This window comes from Oryx dammah, unplaced genomic scaffold (assembly GCF_014754425.2).
Source record: "Oryx dammah isolate SB20612 unplaced genomic scaffold, SCBI_Odam_1.1 HiC_scaffold_7, whole genome shotgun sequence".
NCBI lineage: Eukaryota > Metazoa > Chordata > Mammalia > Artiodactyla > Bovidae > Oryx > Oryx dammah.
The window spans coordinates 3,060,162-3,081,624 of NW_024070191.1; the positions used below are offsets into that span (position 1 = coordinate 3,060,162).

The following is a 21,463-nucleotide window of genomic DNA, read 5'->3' on the forward strand; positions in this document are numbered from 1 at the left end:
TTGTATCACAAGAGTCTTAATTTCTAGAAAATAGAAGTGCCTACAATCAGATCATGTCCTGTTAGAGAATCCCATCACATCTAAGACACCACCGACTAGGATGCAGAGTTATCGTATACACCACTGAAAAAGGACCAAGACAAAACACTGCCAAATACCTAAAATGTGAAAATGTTCTTATGTTGGATTCAGTTTAATAACGTGTGAAAGCGAAGGTGACAGTGTTAGTTGCTCAGTCGGGTCCAACTCTTTGCAACCCCATGGACTGTAGCCCTCCAGGCTCCTCTGTCCATGGGATTTTCCAGGCATGAATACTGGAATGTGTTGCCATTTCCTTCTCCAGGGCATCTTCCTGACCCCATGTGTGTGTGTGTGTGCATGTGTGTGTATAACTCAACTATGGAACAGGAGGAAGGCTTTGCATTTTTTGCATAGAAATATATTTTACTGAAGCTATTTGAATTAGGATTTATTACAGATGTGTTTTCTCAGAGCTGTTTCTTAAGCTAATCTGTTTTGAGCATGTCTTTAAATTTGCTCTGAAGAAATGTTCTTTCTGTTCATTGTCTATAAGACATGACAATTTATAGAGGAAGAAAGAAGGCAGCTTGGGTTTTTCAACAGAGCTAGAAAGAGTGAGATTTTTAGAAGTTCAATGAGGCTTCCTTTTTTTTTTTTTTAAGTTTTAATACCTAACATTTAAACTTTAACTAGTCAAAAATGCACAAAGGATCACATCTATTCATTTCTTGAGTACCTGTTGCTAAGAAAATTATATGAACAGGCAAAACTATAAGCTTCCTGTCTAGAACTAATTAGATTAAAATTAGCTAATGAAATAAAGCCTAAAGGATAATAATCCATAAAGAAATAATCCTTAAAGGGTCATCTGAGCTATAACTTTTGCTAATCCTATAAAGGAATTAAAAAAGGAACATTGACTTAAGCCTCCTGCTTCTGAAAGGAGTCTGAAGGACACAAAGAGTATTATTAAATACTAAATTATTGATCCACTCTTATCAAGACAAAAGCAATAGATTTCATAACGAGTGGAGATAGAATGGGATTGAATATTTTTTTTTCCAATTTTTTAGCAATAATTGATGCAGACATTTAACTTAGTGGCCATTCAGAGAAGCAGGTAAATAGAAGAACTTCAAGAAGTATACAATGCTAATAAAAGTCTTTAAGCAGAGATGACCTTTTCTCTAAACATTAGAGAAAAATAATGCCAGAACTCTCTTTCATCTTCAGTATACTTGTAATTAAAATTCTCCTGGACTCTCCTGGTGTCACTGAATGAATCAATTAAATATAAAGGTATTTGAAAAATATAGAACCACTTTTGCACAGAATGAAAATCCAAAGTATTAAGGTATTAATTTCACTGAATTTAAATTCTGCATTATTTTAGTTCTCCACAGTCACTGCTTTTTCAATAACTGCAAATAATAATTTTAATTATTTCAACAGAGCACTTGCTTCACATGCAGATTGTGAGAATTTTTGTCAGTTAAGCAAATTGTAATCCAAGTGGGGTTTTCCAAGAAATGTTTAAATACGAAGTTTTAAAAAATAAACTTATTATTCTAATAAAACTCATGATGTCACTTATTATGTGGTCAGGACTAATGTGTGGGGCGCATAAGCAGATTTAGCTTCCTTCAGGCCAAGGTCATAATAAGGAGTGGAGCTGCTCACGTGTGACGTGGACATTTTATCACCATTGTGGGATCTGGGACATTTGTTGGCCCTTGCCCTGGAGACTAAAGACGAGGACGGAGCTCAGAGTTCCCCTACTGAGCAGCACAGAGGCCTCTTGGGAGCGTACACTCAGGTTTTAATCAGGATATCAAAGGTTGGTCCATAGCAATCTAGATAATTTTAAAAAATCCACATTTGTTTACTCTTTCTTCTCTCTTTTTTGCTTAAAATGCTTTTCCTCTTTTTTAAAAAATATTTTTTTCTTCATTTTCTGTTTTACTGTATAATTCTTTCTCTCTAAATCACTGGGAGAGTCATACAATCCCTATCTTTTGTTCACTTCCAAGGGAGGGGTGGTGGTGGAAACTACTCATTCAGATTGAAGAATAAATGGTAGTAAAGCATGTAATTTGAATTCTTACAGATTTTTGTTTATTAAATTTTTAAACTAAAACTTTAAACCAAGATGTAGGTTTAGTATGAAGATTTCAGACAGTAGTAATTGGTGTGTCTGCTACATATGATTTATATATTCTTAAAATATCATATGATTCATATATTCTTTAAAATATCTATTATAGATGCAAAAATCCTAACAAAATGCTAGCAATCAGAATCCAACAACACATTAAAAAGATCATACACCATGACCAAGTGGGCTTTATCCCAGGGATGCAAGGATTCTTCAATATCCACAAATCAATCAATGCAATACACCACATTAACAAATTGAAAAATAAAAACCATATGATTCTCTCAATAGATGCAGGAAAAGCCTTTGACAAAATTCAACATCCATTTATGATAAAAACTCTACAGAAAGCAGGAATAGAAGGAACATACCTCAACATAATAAAAGCTATATATGACAAATCCACAGCAAACATTATCCTCAATGGTGAAAAATGGAAAGCATTTCTCCTCAAGTCAGGAACAAGACAAGGGTGCCCACTCTCATGACTACTATTCAACATAGTTTTGGAAGTTTTGGCCACAGCAATCAGAGCAGAAAAAGAAAAGGAGTCCAAATTGGAAAAGAAGAAGTAAAACCCTCACTGTTTGCAGATGACATGATCCTCTACATAGAAAACCCTAAAGACTCCACCAGAAAATTACTAGAGCTAATCAATGAATATAGTAAAGTTGCAGGATATAAAATCAACACACAGAAATCCCTTGCATTCCTATACACTAATAATGAGAAAATAGAGAAATTAAGGAAACAATTCCATTCACCATTGCAACAAAAAGAATAAAATACTTAGGAATATATCTACCTAAAGAAACTAAAGATCTATATATAGAAAATTATAAAACACTGGTGAAAGAAATCAAAGAGGACACTAATCGATGGAGAAATATACCACGTTAATGTATTGGAAGAATCAATATAGTGAAAATGAGTATCCTACCCAAAGAAATTTATAGATTCAATGCAATCCCTATCAAGCTACCAATGGTATTTTTCACAGAGCTAGAACAAATAATTTCACAATTTGTATGGAAATACAAAAAACCTCGAAAAGCCAAAGCAATCTTGAGAAAGAAGAATGGAACTGTAGGAATCAACCTGCCTGACTTCAGGCTCTACTACAAAGCCACAGTCATCAAGACAGTATGGTACTGGCAAAAAGACAGAAATATAGATCAATGGAACAAACTAGAAAGCCCAGAGATAAATCCACGCACCTATGGACACCTTATCTTTGACAACGGAGGCAAGAATATTCAATGGATTAAAGACAATCTCCTTAACAAGTGGTGCTGGGAAAACTGGTCAACCACTTGTAAAAGAATAAAACTAGAACACTTTCTAATATCATACACAAAAATAAACTCAAAATGGATTAAAGATCTAAACATAAGACCAGAAACTATAAAACTCCTAGGTTTAAGCAAAACACTCTCCGACATAAATCACAGCAGGATCCTCTATGACCTCCCAGAATATTGGAAATAAAAGCAAAAATAAACAAATGGGACCTAATTAAAATTAAAACCTTCTGCACAACAAAGGAGACTCTAAGAAAAGTGAAAAGACAAAAAATAAAAAATAAAATAAAAATTAAAAAATAATAATAATAATAATAAAAAAGAAAAGTGAAAAGACAGCCTTCAGGATGGGAGAAAATAATAGCAAATGAAGCAACTGACAAAGAACAAATCTTAAAAATATACAAGCAACTCCTGCAGCTCAATTCCAGAAAAATAAACAGCCCAATCAAAAAGTAGGCCAAAGAACTAATCAGACATTTCTCCAAAGAAGACATACAGATGGCTTACAAACACATGAAAAGATGCTCAACATCACTCATTATCAGAGAAATGCAAATCAAAACCATAATGAGGTACCATTTCACGCCAGTCAGAATGGCTGTGATCCAAACGTCTACAAGCAATAAATGCTGGAGAGGGTGCGGAGAAAAGGGAACCCTCTTACACTGTTGGTGGGAATGCAAACTAGTACAGCCACTATGGAGAACAGTGTGGAGATTCCTTTAAAAGACTGGAAATAGAACTGCCATATGACCCAGCAATCCCACTGCTGGGCCTACACACCAAGGAAACCAGAATCGAAAGAGACACGTGTGCCCCCAATGTTCATCACAGCACTGTTTATAATAGCCAGGACATGGAAGCAACCTAGATGTCCATCAGCAGATGAATGGATAAGAAAGCTGTGGTACATATACAGAATGGAGTATTACTCAGCCATTAAAAAGAATACATTTGAATCAGTTCTAATGAGGTGGATGAAACTGGAGCTTATTATACAGAGTGAAGTAAGCCAGGAAGAAAAACACCAATACACTATACTAATGCATATATATGGAATTTATAAAGATGGTAATGATAATCCTGTATATGAGATAGCAAAAGAGACACAGATGTATAGAACAGTCTTTTGGACTCTGTGGGAGAGGGAGAGGGTGGGATGATTTGGGAGAATGGCATTGAATCATGTGTAATATCATATGTGAAATGAATCGCCAGTTCAGGTTTGATGCATGATACAGGATGCTCTGGGCTGGTGCACTAGATTGACCCAGAGGGATGGTACGGGGAGGGAGGTGAGTGGGGGGTTCAGGATGGGGAACACGTGTACACCCATGGCAGATTCATGTTGATGTATGGCAAAACCAATACAGTATTGTAAAGTAAAATAAATAAATAAATAATCAATCAATAAAAAGAGAAAAAAATAAGAAGTTAAAAAAAAACAGTTAATAAATACAAATTAATGAAAGAAAAAATAAAAATATCTATTATTATTGGTTGGTAACTATTAAAAAAATTATAGCTATCATGTATTAATTTCCTACCAGGTATTGCCTATTTTTACACAATTACATTTATTTAAAAAAAGAAAGCAATATAAAGGTAGATATTAAAGATAATAATTACCCTTTTCTGGAAGAAATTGGCAAGGTTGATAATTTAAATATTTGACTCCTAAGCTTACACCAGAGCTGCCTGGTAAAATTAAGTGTGGGCCACATATGTGACCACTTATGCAATTTAAAATTTTCGGATAGACACATCAAAAGGTTTAAAAATATTTAAAATGATAAAAAGACATCATCTTTTCAACTTGTAATGTCTTAGCCATTCTTTTTTTCACATTGCCACTGAAATCCAAGGCCTTTAATACTTACAGCTCATCTCTGAAACAGCCACATTTTAAGTGTTGAGTGCTCACATGTGGCCAGTGGCCAGCTTACTGATCAGCACAAACTTAAAGACTCATTAACAGACCCTGATGCTGAGAAAGATTGAAGGCAAAAGAAGAGGGTGACAGAGGATAAGATGGTTGGATGGCATCACTGATTCAGTGGACACGCATTTGGGCAAACTCCAGAAGGTGGTGAGAGACTGGGAGTCCTGGTGTGCTGCAGTCCATGGGGTCACAAAGAGTCTGACACGACTTGGTGACTGAACTACAATACAATTCAAGAACTACGTGACAGATAGAGAAGCATAAGAAGGGGCTCTCAGAAGTGGGTGGCACACCGAGAAGGATGGTGTGGTTTATGGATGGAGAGGAGGGGGGAGGATGTCTGTCTGCACAGTAGGCACAAGGAGCAGTAGGCATTGCGATGTTGGGATCTGATGCAATGGTGCAGAGACAAGTGAAGGGAATCTGGATGTAGACTCCATGACATGTAGCAGGGAAGAGGGGTGGAACAATCACAGGGATCCGTACCCAAGGAAGGTGCAAAAGGAAGTAAGGGAGGAGGAGCAAGTGGTTCATGGGTCCCAGTCTGAGCATTCGCTCCCAAGGCTTAGGAGGGAGACGCTGCCCCATACAAGGAGCACAGAGTAGGACGAGGGCAAAACCTAATCCAGGTTCTTCGTGTGTGGGTTATCAAGAAGCGGGAGAAGTCACATGTGAATGAGACAGGGCTTGGCAGTTCAGAGGTTCTGGACCACAAGGCAGGATGCCAGGGGGTTAGGATGCTCTGTAGGGCATCCTTTCAAGAGGTTTTACAGTGAAAGATGGGAAAGGAGATGGTGTCACAAGAGGGTTTATAAGGTGAGATTGTCTAGTCCAGACTTGCTAGTTACTCACCATACTATCCACATCTCATGACAGACATGATGCTCTTTTTACCCAGGATCTCAGTAAATAAAATGCGATTCAATTTCCGTTGGCTCTAGAGTTTGCAGTAGGCATACTTATTTCTGCATGCCTGTGATATGCATTGTTTGACTTTGGGATTAACTTTTTGTTAAAATCTGAATTATTCAGTGTAAATAGTGCAGACGGATCCCTTCTGGCATGATAAAAATATGTCAATAATAAGGACTGTCTAAGCATCTCATTGGGAAATGGACACTATGCCACATTTCTGTTCTCTGAAAGTGTAGGCAAGTTTAGAAAGAACCACATGCCCTACAATAGTCTGAGTTCCTTGTGGCAATGACACGCTGATTTCTCGGAACCTTTTATCATCCAGCCTCGAAGGTCAGGCCTGTCCAGGTGACCTTCAGGAAGCTCCTGGTGTCCACACACAGCTCTTTGGGTTCCTTATAGCATCAGTCACATTCTGGCCCAAGCATCCTTTTCAATCACGATCTTCCACAGATGTCAAATTGAATTAAACTTTGTCCAGGAATGCTTTTTTTTTTTTTTTTTGGTACTTCTCAAATTGTCCTTTCAGTCTGGACTTCCCCCCATTCTTCTCAGCCTCACACTCACTCAAGCATGTCTTTGCCACTTCACACTTTGTGTCCTCTGCTCCCATCCCCATCAGAAGTCCTGTCCATCTGTCCATCCGTTGACCTGTCTCTGTATCAAATACCTGTCTGCATCTGCCTTCTGTGTATAAAGTGAGTCTTCTACGGCCTACCGATAACTGGAAGCAATCATCCTAGCTCTGTATTCTCTATGATTAGACAGAACGTTCTACCTGAAGTCTACTTGCAACCTAGGATTTCAGGCAAACATGAAGTTCAAAAATAAATAAATAAAAGTTTGTTTATATGCATGAAGTCTGCCTGGAGAGATTACATTTTCAATGGGGAAACTGACCCAAACATATATTGCAAGCTACCGATTAAATTATAAACTCCTGAAAGTGGAGACAGTGAATTATTAACCACTTTCCCATATCCAATGTTTACAATATGCCTGTGACTATGATTCATATATTCCTAATATATCATGTAATTCATATATTCTTTAAAATATGTATTATTATTGGTTGATACAATATTGAGAAAACTTATAGCTACCATGTATTAGTATTCTACCACTACCTATTTTTATGTGATTATATTTAATTAAAAATAAATAAAGATAAACGTTGGTGTTAAAATTAATAATTACCTTTCCCTTCAACAAATAAATTGGTAAAATTGATATTAATATTTTAAATTTGAGCCCGTCCTGTCCAATTCTGAGATCAGAGGTAAAATCCCCAAAAAACACAGATTAAAAAATACGTGAGAATCACAACAGCAGAAGTAAGCAAGCCTGGTCTTTCCTGTTGTTCCAAAAAGTACTTCAGGCAGGAGATGTATGTTCTTTACTGCAATCTCATATGATATGTTGCAATGTCTCGCTAATAGTAGGTGTTCAATACATCTCAGGTTAATATAATTAATGGAGATCAACATATGACAGAAGAATTTTGTTCTAGTTAAATTTAAAATCAATGTTCTCATTTAATACCAATAGCAATCAATACAGGTCTAAAGTTAACACTGGCATTAAGCAACGTAACACATTGTAGAAACTTTGGTCTCCATGTTTGGAATTGCCTAAAAGTTACTCTGAACAGAAAAGATAAATTATTTCAAACAAAGAAAAGAATATTTTCAAAACTGCTTTGAGCAAAAGGCCAAATTCCATACCTTTGTATTGAAAGTTGAATTAACAAATATATTCTGTTTTAAGTCATTTTAAAGACTAAACATTAACATAACGAAGATATTAGAGCTTATAAGACTAGATTGAATTCCCTATAAAAGATATCAATTAAACATATTTATAAATACATAGCATGTTCTGTGCTTTACACTTCTATAAACTATTAACTAAAATAAGAGATAAATATCTCACTTCTTTGTTACTATCACAGTAGATTTGTTCTTGTGTATTCATTCTGATACACTCCAAGGTACTTTCCAATATATGATTTTTTTTATGTAGAAGATCCAAAAAGGAATTAAATTTTGAATTTCAAAATATTAAGCAATAGTCATCACTTTTGACAGAATGTGGTCCACTGGAGAAGGGAATGGCAAACCACTTCAGTATTCTTGCCTCGAGAACCCCATTAATCATATGAAAAGGCAAAAAGATAGGACACTGAAAGATGAACTCCCCAGGTCAGTAGGTGCCCAATATGCTACTGGAGATACAAAGGATGAGATGGTTGGATGGCATCACGGACACAATGGACATTGGGTTTAGGTGGACTTTGGGAGCTGGTGATGGACAGAGAGGCCTGGTGTGCTGTGGTTCATGGGGTCGCAAAGAGTCGGACACGACTGAGTGACTGAACTGATCACCATTTTTAATTTTAGAGCAGTGAAGATTATCACTGGTGGAATAAATTATAAAATTAAATATCAGAGCACTTACAGATAGTTTCCATCATTTTGTTAACTCTGGCTCCAAATGAGAATAATCTGGAAAGCCTTAAAAAAATACTAATGTTGATCCTCATCTTAAATCAACAAATCATAATCTCAGAGTGCTTTTTAAAAGCTCTTAAGTGTTGCAGTTTTATAGCTGGGGCAGATAATATCTGGGTTAAGGAAGGCAAGAGACACTCGTCTTTATAACCATTTCTAGAAGTAAACCTCTAATTTTGACTTGGTTAAGGTCTTGAACTTGAGTCAATTAGAAAACAGACAAGTGGCAGCCAGGGGTAGGAGCTGGGGGAAACAGGCAGAGGCTGGTGAAAGGAACAAGCTTTCAGTAATCAGATGACCAAGATCTGCGGGCCTAATGTGCACCATGGTGACAACAGGTGAAATTTCCAAAGAGAAGAGAATTCACATGTTCTCACCAAAAATAAAAGGTAAATATGTAAAGTGACACATGTGTTTATTAACTCGATAGTGAGAATCCTATATCCCTTGTGTATATCAAACTGTCATGTGTACACTTTGAATATGTACAAGTTTATTAGTCAATTATGCCTCAATAAAGCAGAAAGAAACACCATTAGGAGAGTATAGGTGTTCTTCATGCAAGTCAAAGCATTCTGATGCAATTTGAGGAAACCAGATTCCACAGGTGCCCAGAAATAAGCTTTTGCTCCATGTTGCTTCAAAACCCATTTTCAACCCACATGTGGATCTGAGCTGGATCTCAACACAAGAGTTGAGTTTTGTGTTTATCTTCAGAAGTGACAGTACCATCCTTTCATGAGGGGCATGAAGCTCTAGCTAAAACGAGGCAGCCTCTGGGATAATCTCCGTGGGCTCATCCTAAAATCTGTGCTACATCAAGCAGAAGCGTCATTGTACAATCTGAGTCATCTGACTGGCGATTAAGAGAACAAGTGACATGGCTTGTGCCTTTTCAAGCTTCCTGGCTTCCACACAGCTCTGACTGACCATCCATGTCCCTACAGCTCTGAGCAGCAGCTACCTCGGGTAAGCCGTAACTCCAGCACCTCCCTGCCATATCAGCATCAGGGCGGGGTCAATGAAGAAACTCCACATGGTAATGACTGCAAGGATTTCTCAGTGGAAATACTGGCAACCCCCTGACATGGGCCAAGTACACCACGATGCCTTAATTTCCAAAGCACTGAGTCCCTTATGAGAAATGGACATGCACATTTAGCAAAAACAAAACAAAACAAAAAAACCCTCTAAACACAGCCTCCAGATTGGACTGATTAAACTGCCAGCTTAGAGAGTGAAAGCATGAAGAGAGCACAGTTAGGAGCTGATAAACCAAAAACCAGAATAATTTCCATCTAATGGCATGTAAATAAAAATTGTGGAAAGACAGTTTACTGGGGGAGTAATAATCACCCAAAGCTTTTATACTCACCAAGCATAAGAACGTAACATCTACCTGTGCTCACATATTAATGTATTCTAAACAGCCGTGATTTACTGAATAACTCTGTTGGTTCCCAATTGCCCAGTGGGAACCACACTTAGGAGTTTAGGGAAAAGGAGGCTTTAGTTTAAGTGCTTTTATGTGGAATGGCTATGATTCACTGTGCATGAATATTTCAAATACAAGTTTTAAATTGATCAATATATGAAGATACACTGACTTAAATCAAAAGTCTGGAACGGACTCAAAAGTTCATTTACTCCATTAGGCCATCTCCAGGTGAGCCTTCTATCTATTAATTTAACATCTCTAATGCGTAAAACCATGCACTTTCCTTAAGAAATACGTTCTCTTTTTCAACATTAGTAAGAACCTGTGCCCGATGTCTAGTCGAAGCTGTTATTAACACCCCTGAATCTAGGCACATTGTCTTTGCCCCATCTTGTTCACGATGGGTTTTTACCTTGTGGTCTGTGAATGTCCTGGCACACACTCACACAATCACACCCACTTCCCCTCTTTTACAAAGATTGAGTGGGTCTAATACGTCATGTACAGTCGGCCCACACGAAGCTATGCAGTGGGGCTGGAATTTGGGCTGGCGGAAGCAGGTGAGGGGTATGCCACCTGGGCCAGGACAAGAGCCCTGCAGACAGGTGACCCCAGATGTGTTGCCCCAGCCCATCACCTGAGCTCAGCCGCATACTCCACCCTGCAGATGAGAAAGCACAATTTGCCAGTGCTGTGACATGACCCATATCTCAGGACTGGGGCCCAGGAACCCAGATGAGAGAGGAGACAGGGCCATCTATTCATGTAGAAGACTCCCCTTCGCCCTTGGAGGGGACAGGATAATGGTTCACAGAGGGGCTTTCTCTACAGACGAGCTCAAATGATGGGCTCAGATCTCACACCTACCTCCTCATTTTCCAGACATTCCAGAACCTTGCCTTATAAATCAAATAAGCCTGACTGGCCCCTGCAGACCCCACAGGGCCCCACAGGACTGTCCCCTGACCTCTCTCTGCAGTTACCATCCCACAGCATCCTGTGTTCTTCCTCGGTCGCTCCTCCTGCAGAGTACTGACACTTGCCTTTTTCACTGCCCACTTAGCTCTTTTCCTAACCGTCACACGCCACTGGGATCTCGGCTCAGACACCGTTCCCTCCGAAGGGCCTTTCTTGACCGAGACCCTAATGTTTCCCCCACCAGCATGCACTCAACTTGTTTGATGGATTTCTGTCTCCCTCCACAGGAGGCCAGCTCCGTGAGAAACGGGGCTTTCCCAGCACAGATGGAGGCATTGTGGGCACACAGTGGGCTCTCCACAAGTATCTGATGATGTGCTAATTAACACAAGCTCCCTCCCACGTGCATTCCCTGGAGGAAGCGGGTCACAGCCAGGCCACTGCTTACTGAGCCTGGAATCCATTCCGTGTCTCTTGTCCAGCTCTGGTTCCCTGGGCTCTGAAGAGCACAGGCTGCCACTGCTTGCATCTACCATGATCACCATTGCACGTGCACGCGCACACACACACTCCCCTCTGATGGACATGGTCTCTGCCAAATATACTGATGCTTTAAATGTGGTGGTGGCTGAGCCTTGGGTGATGTGTGTGCTCAGGTCTCTTTGCGACCCATGGACTGTAGCCCACCAGGCTCCTGCGCCCATGGGATTCTCCAGGCAGGAACACTGGAGTGAGCTGCCATCCTCCTCCAGGGGACCTTCCTGACCCAGGGACTGTGCTCATGTTCCCTGCATCACCCGTGCCGGCATGCGGGTTCTTTACCAGCTGAGCCACCCAGGAAGCCCTTGGCTGAGCTTCATAAGATGAAGGGCATCTTATGTCTTTATCTCAGCCACATGTTTTCCTCTTTGTTAAATATGATGACTCAGGGTCGGTCCCCGTTCCTGTGCTCAGTGTCTCAGAGTGTTCCCCCCAGCAACCCTTCTTTCTGAGATGCCCCAGACTATCCGCCCCCCCCAGCCCCCAAGAGCTATCAAAGGGGACCACCCTGCAGCCTTGGCAACAGAGTTGCATCCACTGCTCTCCCGTCCTACTCCTCAAACGCTCCGGAGATCCTCCGTTTACCCCTAGTTACAGTTTTTAAGGGTAGCGTAAATCCTCCCTTTCCCCTGCATCCCTCGCCTCTCTCTCTTTTTCTGTCTCCCCTCTGACCCCAGGACTGATGGGCTGTGTTTGTAGAAGCCCAAACGCCCCTCTGCATTCGATGCTCCTTTACCCAGATCCCTCCCCTCCTCCTTCCTGGATGCCCTGGACACACCCAGGTGGTCCTTCCTCTGGGAAACTGTCTCCAGCCCTTCTGCTCCCTCCGACATCAGCAGAGGTGAAAATGTATAAAGCTGTCACTTGCTTAGAGTTGTCTTATAGTGACACTCTTTTCTTTGGGATTTCCTTTTCACAAAAATAAATCGCTGCTCCCCAAGGAAAGGTGTTCTGATTGGCAACAAAGGAAGCAATGCATCAAGACTATGGAGGAAATAGAGTTGAGAGGATGACAATGAACAGAGAACACAGAGGCTTCTGCTGATGGCCTGGTGCTGCCACGTATTTACAGGCTGTGTAATGTGGCCACCGCTTACTGTCCCCTTCTCTGCTGTGTGGTGGGAGCCCCTTCCTAATGTTGACCTTTGACAGCATCATGACATTGAGTGGGGGGACCTCTAGGTATTTTCGTCTGCACCTATTTGTAAGAAAATTCTATAGAAATTCACATTTTGGAGGAAGGCGATTGTTCTGACACTTTTTAAACTGAAATGTAAACAAGCAAAAAGCATGGTGCTCTTCTTTAGCAATAAGTCCTTGGACTGCAAGGAGGTCCAACCAGTCCATCCCAAAGGAAATCAGCCCTGGACATTCACTGGAAGGACTGATGCTGAGGCTGCAGCTCCCATACTGTGGCCACCTGATGTGAAGAACTGACTTCTTAGAAAAGACCCTGATGCTGGGAAAGATTGAAGGCAGGAGGAGAAGGGGGCAACAGAGGATGACATGGTTGGATTGGATGGCATCACCGACTCAATGGACATGATTTTGAACAAATCCAGGAGACAGCACAGGACAGGGAAGCCTGGCATGCTGCAGTCCACGTGGTCACAAAGAGTCAGACATGACAGAGTGACTGAACATCAATAACAACCACTATAAAGCATGATTTTGCAGATATATGTCAGGTAAATGGACCATGCAGGGTGCATGTGTCTGTGACTGGGTCCATTCACTCCACAGTATGTCTGAGATTCCTCATGTTGTTACTTGTAGAAGGAGTTTGTCCTTTTTCATTTTTATTTAGTGTTCCACTGGATGAATACCCCCTTTCTTCATATGCTCTACTGTGGCTGGACATTTAGGTTTAATGCAATGTCTGACAATCATGGGTGAATCTTCAGTGCATGTTCTCTGTCCTTTTGCACACCTGTGCTCATTTCTGGTGGGCATGTACCCAGAGTGGAATTGCCAGGTCTAGAGAAGACAGGGGTCCAATTTTACCTTGAAACAGCTGTCCAGAGGGTCTTTGCCTGTCCAAATTACTGTCAACAATGTAAGGCAACTGTCGGTCTGTTCTATAAGTTTTAAAATATCCCTTAAAATGCTGAAGAACAAACTGCTTGTTTTAGTTAATTTGATGAGGAAGATGCTAAGCTTGAGGAGAGTTACTGATGGGTGATGAATGCTCTGACATCTCAGTGCTGTTTACAAAGTGCTCATCACACTTTCTTTTCATTTTATTTGCTACCCATGATGATCTGGGGAGGCAGATATTATTATTCTCATTTTGTAGACTAAGATAGTGAGATACACAAGGCAGAAAGGATATTGGCTGATAAAAAGTACTTAATGAAAAAGGAGAGGACAAGAGTCAGCAGCTGGAAACACAGAGATGGGCATCCTTTGTGAATTATTGAAAGTCCTAGAGTTGTGGGAATCTCTGGTTCTGAGAGAAGTTAAAGTATATATTTAAGGAAAGTGGTATGTATTTCTGATTTTAGTGAATTTATATTTATTAAAAACTCTTTTTTCCTTTTTGAGGTTTTAAGAATTGCATGGTTTCCCTGGTGGCTCATTGGTACACAATATGGCTAACAGTGCAGGAGACCCAGATTTGATCCCTGGGTTGGGAAGATCCCCTGGAGAAGGAAATGACAACCCACTCCAGTATTCTTGCCTGGAGAATCCCATGAACAGAGGAGCCTGGGGGGCTACAGTCCATGGGATTGCAAAGAATCCGACATGAGTTAGCTACTAAACAGCAAGAATTACTTAGAGGTTATAAGATAAGATTTCACTCGTTTATTTTTATTGAAAGGGAGGGGGGTTCAGGATTGGGAACTCATGTACACCCGTGGCTGATTCATGTCAATGTATGGCAAAATCAATACAGTATTGTAAAGAAAATAAAGTTAAAAAAAAAAACAAAAACACAGAAAACTTGAAAGGGCCTCTCAGGGGAAGGGCGAACAGGGCCCAAGGCCACAGAAATGAGCCAGAGCGCCACCTAGGGGTGCCTCACTGCTTCTGCAGACCAGTGGTCCAGAAACCCTGGAAGAGGAAGAGCTCTTGGTTTCCTTCATTTCTTCAACACATATGAACTGAGCCCCTTCCAGGTTCTAGTTTATGGTCATTACTGTTTACTGTCCTAGACAGAGACACAGATACAAAGGGCCTCGGGATCCAGGCCCTTGACCTCGGAGGCAGAGCCTCTGGGACTGTATGTATTTCAGGTTACAGCGAAGGGGAGCCCTGCACAATGAAGGCAGAATGCGTGATTTCTACCTGAATTTGAATTAATCTCAAAAGGTGAAGCTTCCAATTTTCCAAAACATGTTTTGTTTATTTATTTCTGGCTGTGCCATTGTTGTTGCTGCACAGGCTTTCTCTAGTTGTGGGTGGGTGAGGGCTGCTCTCCAGTTGCGGGGTGTGGGTTTCTCGTTGTGGTGGCTTCTCTTGCCATGAAACACACACCCTAGGGCACAGGGGCTCTTGAACACAGGCTCAGTATTTGTGGCGCACAGACTTAGTTGCTCCAAAGCATGCGGGATCTTCACCAATGAGGGATCAAACCCACGTCTTCTGCATTGGCAGGCAGATTCTTTACCACCGAGGCACCAGGGAAGCCACAAAAGATGTGTTTAACAACAGAAAAATCTTCATTTTATACAAAGTTTTTCATTTTTAATAAAAAGGAAAAACCAAGAGTGGTATAGAATGAAATAAAATAAAAAGAATGCCAATTATTTGTGTCAATGCAAAATTTAAATCCAGTCAGGTTTTCCTTTGATTTAAAAGATAGATTATTCTCTGTATAAACTGGAACTTTATTAAACTACTTTCCACATGATTGATCAATTACAGAAATCAATGGGAATTTCATTTTGTGAAAACTATTTTTACAAATAGATAAATGTATGTAAAACTGGAGCTTGACACATATATAGCTACTTCATACTGGAGAGGCACTTATGGTTCAAGGTTAATATATCTTTTAAAAAAATTCATCTTTTAGACATCAGAAATGTCTACATGATGGATTGTGCTAAGAAGGCACTTATTTAATTATAATTAATGATGGAGGCAACATATAAAGAATGGGCTCAATTTTCAGTTGATTTAAAGAATAGCATGTCCTACATAAATCTGTCATTCTGTGAGGGCCCATAAGAGACACGTGATATTGCAAATCTATCAAGTAGCTCTTATTGAATTTGCCACATGTTTTTGCTCATAATGCTATTTTAAAGGTGAATATATTTAGCAACTACAGAGTGGCTTTACCTGTCAGTCAACCTTACTTCTACTTCTGGCATAACTTGATGGCATGATCAAAGCGAGAAAAGCCAAAGAATAAAGTGCGAGGTTCAGAGAAAGGAGGACACAGGCATGAAAAGTAGAAACATCAAGGACACAAGAAAGACCATGCTACGCTGGTAGGTGGCTGTTTATCTGACCAAGAAAAGCCCCACGTTAAAAGGAATGGATTCTTTGTTTTTAGAAGTTGTAAAAATCTCTGCAGGTTTCGTTCTCCCGTCAGAGGGGCAGATTCAATGGCAGAGACGCCAGCAGGGGGCCACGTTGGCAGCTTAGGAACACACAGAGTTGTCACAGGAATCTCACACAATCTGCTGTTTCATTCACTCTGCGTAACACTGATGGGAATTTTATAGTCATAAGAGCGACTGCAAATGATAAATGTGATTACAATAACATTGAAAGCAGTGAGCACAGAAATGTGTTTCCTAATGTTCCCCTTCTCTACCAAATATCCCAAGATTCAGACTCTTTGAGAGAATATTTACATAGATATTAAACTAGCTTTCACTAGACACTGTTTTCACTATTATTGTTGTTCTTGCTGGTTTTCTAGATTGCTCTTCTACTTTGTTTTCTTCTTAGCAATTGTGGAGGTAATAACAACAGCGTTTTGTCCCCCCCCCCACCTTGAATTTGTTTAGTTGAAATATAGTACAGTATAAATTGGGGCTTCCTGATGTTCAGTCTAGGTAGAAAAGAAGAAAGAAAATTTACAAGAGCAGTATACCTTCCTCTAAGACAAGAAATATCTGTCCTCAGAGTGAAAATACTGAGGCCTCCCTGCAGCGTCCAGGCAGCCCTGTGTCCAGCGGGGATGTCAGCGGGGCGGCCAGGGGCTCCCAGAGGCCCGCCCAGGCCGGTGCTCTGCACCATGCCTTCTGCTGCCGACGGGCTAGTTCTTAGGTTGGCAGGAAGGTCCACCTGTGGCTTGTGTTCACAGGTGACAGTTTTGCCCCCAGGAGCCAGAAAACCGCAGGTGATGCCTTCCTGCCTGGTGTTCACCAGGCTCCTTCTCAGCGTCCTCAGTTCCTGTTTCGGAACATTTCTTACTATCATCCTGGTCCTCTCTGTTTTGTAACCTTTGCTTTCAAAAGGATGACATCCAGTGCTGACTCTGACTGTCCATGGATGGTCAGCTGAGATCTGGCCTTAGCCGTGATGTCATGACCCTTCCTGTGATATAAGGCCCGCAGCCAGTGAAGGAAGGGCAGCCCCTGCCACCCTTTATTCCTGGACATGAGCTTCAGCATTAGCCTGAAGAGGTGTTCTTACACATCACTGCTGAGCCACGTTTAACCCTCCTTGTATTCTCACGTCTTTTCAACTCTTTGGTTTTATGCACAAATTTTTCTAATCATCACTTTTATATATACAAATATATTTTAATATGGGCTTCCCAGGTGACAGGCAAAGAACCTGCCTGCCAATGCAGGAGACAGATATGTGTCTGATCCCTGGGTCGGGAAGATCCCCTGGAGGAGGGCGTGACAACCCATTCCAGTATCCGTGCTTGGAGAATCTCATGGGCAGAGGAGCCTGGCCAGTTACATATGAATTTTTCTAATCATCACTTTTATATATATACAAATATATATGAACATGTTATACATGGTATACATACAAAACCAGTGGCTGACACGTGGTGTTGCAATATTGCAATTGCTTCTTCTATCTACCAATTTGGAGCATCTTCAAACTTGATATTCTATTTTTCATCTTTCAGTCACTGGTCCAGGTGCCAGATTCAATGATCAGGTTGAGAGGATGGCCCCTGGAAATGTTTCTGTATTTACATATGCATCAACTAAGTAGGACTTTTGGAGAAGATCGGTCACCAGTTTAGCAATAACTGTATAATGCACCAACTGATCAGTCGATTGTGATTCTAAATAGAGCTCTATGAGGGTCTTAAATCAGAGACAGATCTGTTGATAGGAAATCATATGGAGAAAACTCAGAATTTCCTCCAAGACTGAGTGGGGTGTTCCTCAGCTCCCCCCATTCTATCCCCATGAGACCCCAGCTCCCATTGGTCTGTGCTTTCCGGGCCTGCTCTCCTATAACTGCGGTTAGAATACATGCCCTTGGAAGATCAAGGCACATCGAGGCAGGTCTGAGAAGAAAAACAGCAGCCTTGCCTGGGTCCTGGGATTAGTGAAAACAAATTGGTTGTGACTCTCCTCAAGTTCAAGGCAGCATATTTGCAGTCTGAGAACTTTCTGGCAGCATCAGAAAAAACTGAGAGATAGACAATGCTCCTTATAGATAAAATGCATTTAGGCGAGACAAAATTGTCCCTGGCCTCCAAGTCAGGCGCGTGCTGTGAGGGTGCATGTGCCTGTGGACCTGTGGCAGGTAAAACCTACCACAGGCACCCTCCTCAGCATCATCTGTATTTAAAACCCTGAACATCACTCTTAGTTTTTTTTTGTTTGTTTGTTTACTTCTTGCCCAAAAGGACACAGTAAGGGCATTATGTTTTTCAAAATGTGTTTCAAAACAAACGCAACATTGTGAATCAACTATACTCCAATAAAATTTATAAAAAGAAAATAAATGTGTTTCAGATAGGTGGCATTCAGACTCACCGGCTGGAACATTACTAAAACCTCGCTCAGTGGCGTCTATGACTTTATGTTCTATCCTTCATAGACAGAGTTGTTTGCACACTGTCTTTGTGATTTGCAAGTTTCTGGAACATGGGGGTTTTGTCATTTCCTCATTTTAGGGTTCCAGCTTGCAAGTGCCAAGTGTTCAGGGAATTCTGCCTTCATTGAATTGGCCACGGTTTGGGGAAAGCTGGAGAAGTTTGCTTGAAAAAGCATCTAGCTTTCTGACAGAGCCATCCAAGTTTGCTTTATTTTCAGATGCATGTGTAACAGTTTCTATTGCCTTTTTCATAGTATTGATAACAATTATTGACTATTGGAAACATGTAGGAAATGATAACATGCTTATCTAGAATTAGATACAAAAAGATTTAAAATCAATCCAATATACTATTGATGGCAAGCTCTCTGTTTCATCCAACTACAAACAATCTGGTGTTTTTGTTTTGCAGTCCCCTGGGCTTCCTTGGTAGCTCAGCTGGTAAAGAATCCACCTGCAATGCAGGAGACCCCGGTTCAATTCTTGGGTTGGGAAGATCCCCTGGAGAAGGGATAGGCTACCCACTCCAGTATTCCTGAGCTTCCGTGGTGGCTCAGACAGCAAAGAATCTGCCTGTAATGCAAGAGACTTGGGTTCAATCCCTGGGTGGGGAAGATCCCCTAGAGGAGGGCACCGCAACCCACTCTAGTATTCTTGCCTGGAGAATCCCCATGGACAGAGGATCCTGGCAGGCTATGGTACACGGGTTGCAAAGAGTTGCTCACAACTAAACAGTTAAGCACAGCACAGGACAGCTGTGTGTAAACCACTAATCATTAGGTAGCTGCATTTGTGGAGTGTGAATACATCTTAGGACTAAAAGTGATAAGATGATGCATTGATGTGCTTTCATACAACCCATATGCTACATCCCTCTTAGTAAGCAGATAAAGAAAATAATCAGAAACTGTTATTTACTGGGTGGGTGCATAGTGATTGAAATGAGTACTATTATATGTTCATTGACTTACTGGTTAAAACTTAGCAATAATTCCAGCAAAACCATAAAATATACAGCATACTGTCACCACAGTAAAACTTTACTAAGAAGTTGCTAATTGTGCCAAAGTAAATGGTTCATATGAGAGACAGAAGCCATTTTCATTCAAGTTTATAACTCTTGTTTCATCTTCAGCAAGAGAGTCCTAAAATTTCAGGGTTGCCAGAGGACCAGAGTATCTTTTGCTATTTTTGTCATATAAGATGAAGCCTTCTTACCTTGAAACTGAGCGTTAAATCCTTTCCGTCGGTGGTTGCTGTCGGATGTGAAATGGAGGCGCAACCAGTTCTTGCTGCTGATGACGGGAGAAGGGAGGTTCATGCCGGTCAGCCTATAAGAGAGAATGAAAACAGCTCCCTTGTAAACCAGCCTCACAAATGCCCCATCTCAAACCCGCCTTCACAAGTGAGCGCCAGCCATCTGCATGCTGAGTTGCCTGAAACAGACCCATTTGTTAGCTGCGCTCCACCCTGAAGCGCTGCAGGTGATTTCACCTATGCCTGCAGACAAATGCCACATTCATCCTTGATGGAATGAACGCTTTCACAAGTTTTGGACATTTTGATTCTTCTTCATTAAGGATAGCTAAGTGAGCTGATATTCTTTTGAGCTCTTATTTCTTCTTATCAGGACCGGGATCATAATGAATTACCAAAGGAACAGAAATACGTAAATGATACAATTCTGCCCTTCAGTATTTGATCACTTGGCAATTCTATTTCACCTGAAGTGACTCAAACAACTCATAACATCCGTCACCAGGGTCCATCTGCAGAGTCACAACCTGGGCCCTTCCTTCTGAAGTGGAGAAGAAGGCTATTTGTGAGATTAGCAACAAGAACTGTCAAAAAGATTCAAAATGCCTCATGTGTGTATATCAATTAGTATATTAAACAAAATTAAATGTTTCAAAAGTGAGACACACTCAGCCTCTGGTTAAGCTGTTTAAAATAGCCAGTCCACTTCCAAGGTGGACTCTGGCTGTCAGAAAAAATGAGTAATTTACTTCCAACTGTTGACAACTTTGTGTCATTATGGAGTAAAGGATGTTTCAGGCAGAGGAGCTCTTGATGGTTAGAAACGATGTGACATGTTCCACTCTGGCCAGTGGCCTGACCACCACTGGACTGGAGGCTTCAGATGGATGGATGGATGTGTGTTGCCTCCACTTGTACTGACTGAGACCTTATACCCTTTCTGAACCCGTTTTCCAGTCTGTAAACTGGACTTGAAAAGACCTATATTAAGGTTTTTAAAGAGACAGTACAGATGACATGTAAATGTTCCCAAAGCATTTTGATGTTACTTGCATGCGGTTATGTACCACAGAGTTACTTTGCATCTCAGCTGCAAATCTATTTTCAAAGTGATGCTTATTCATGCCGATAATATATCAGGGGTGAACAAACTGCCTTGCAGCTGAAGTTGGCAGGGCCCTTTTGGGGCTAGAGCGCCCACCGCTGCCCAGTTGAGCTGGAAACCGTATTCTATTCCCAGAATTTCAAACTGGCTATGTAGAGCATATCCCTGCTAGCTCTGCTTTTTGAGGAAAAGCTGTGTCCAGTGAAATATACAGGCGAGCTTTTTGATGTACGGGTACTGTATTTCAACTCTCAGGCTTACAAACGCACAGCATCCATTCAAAGTGAAAAGCCAAACCTTGACTGGAACCAATTGCAACAGTGTTTATGTCGCTATTTGAAATAATCTCCTGTAAGAGGTAATTCACTGCTCAGATCTGCCTCTTT

General features: G+C 40.9%; 1 protein-coding gene across 1 annotated transcript in view; it reads right to left on the bottom strand.

Annotated features, from left to right (window-relative positions):
* Positions 1–21,463, bottom strand: part of CSMD1 (CUB and Sushi multiple domains 1) — a 2,078,553-nt gene that overhangs the window by 751,286 nt on the left and 1,305,804 nt on the right. The window contains exon 6 of the mRNA XM_040243208.1: positions 19,934–20,046. Coding sequence (XP_040099142.1) covers positions 19,934–20,046 — 113 coding nt within the window. The remainder of the gene's footprint in view (positions 1–19,933; positions 20,047–21,463) is intronic.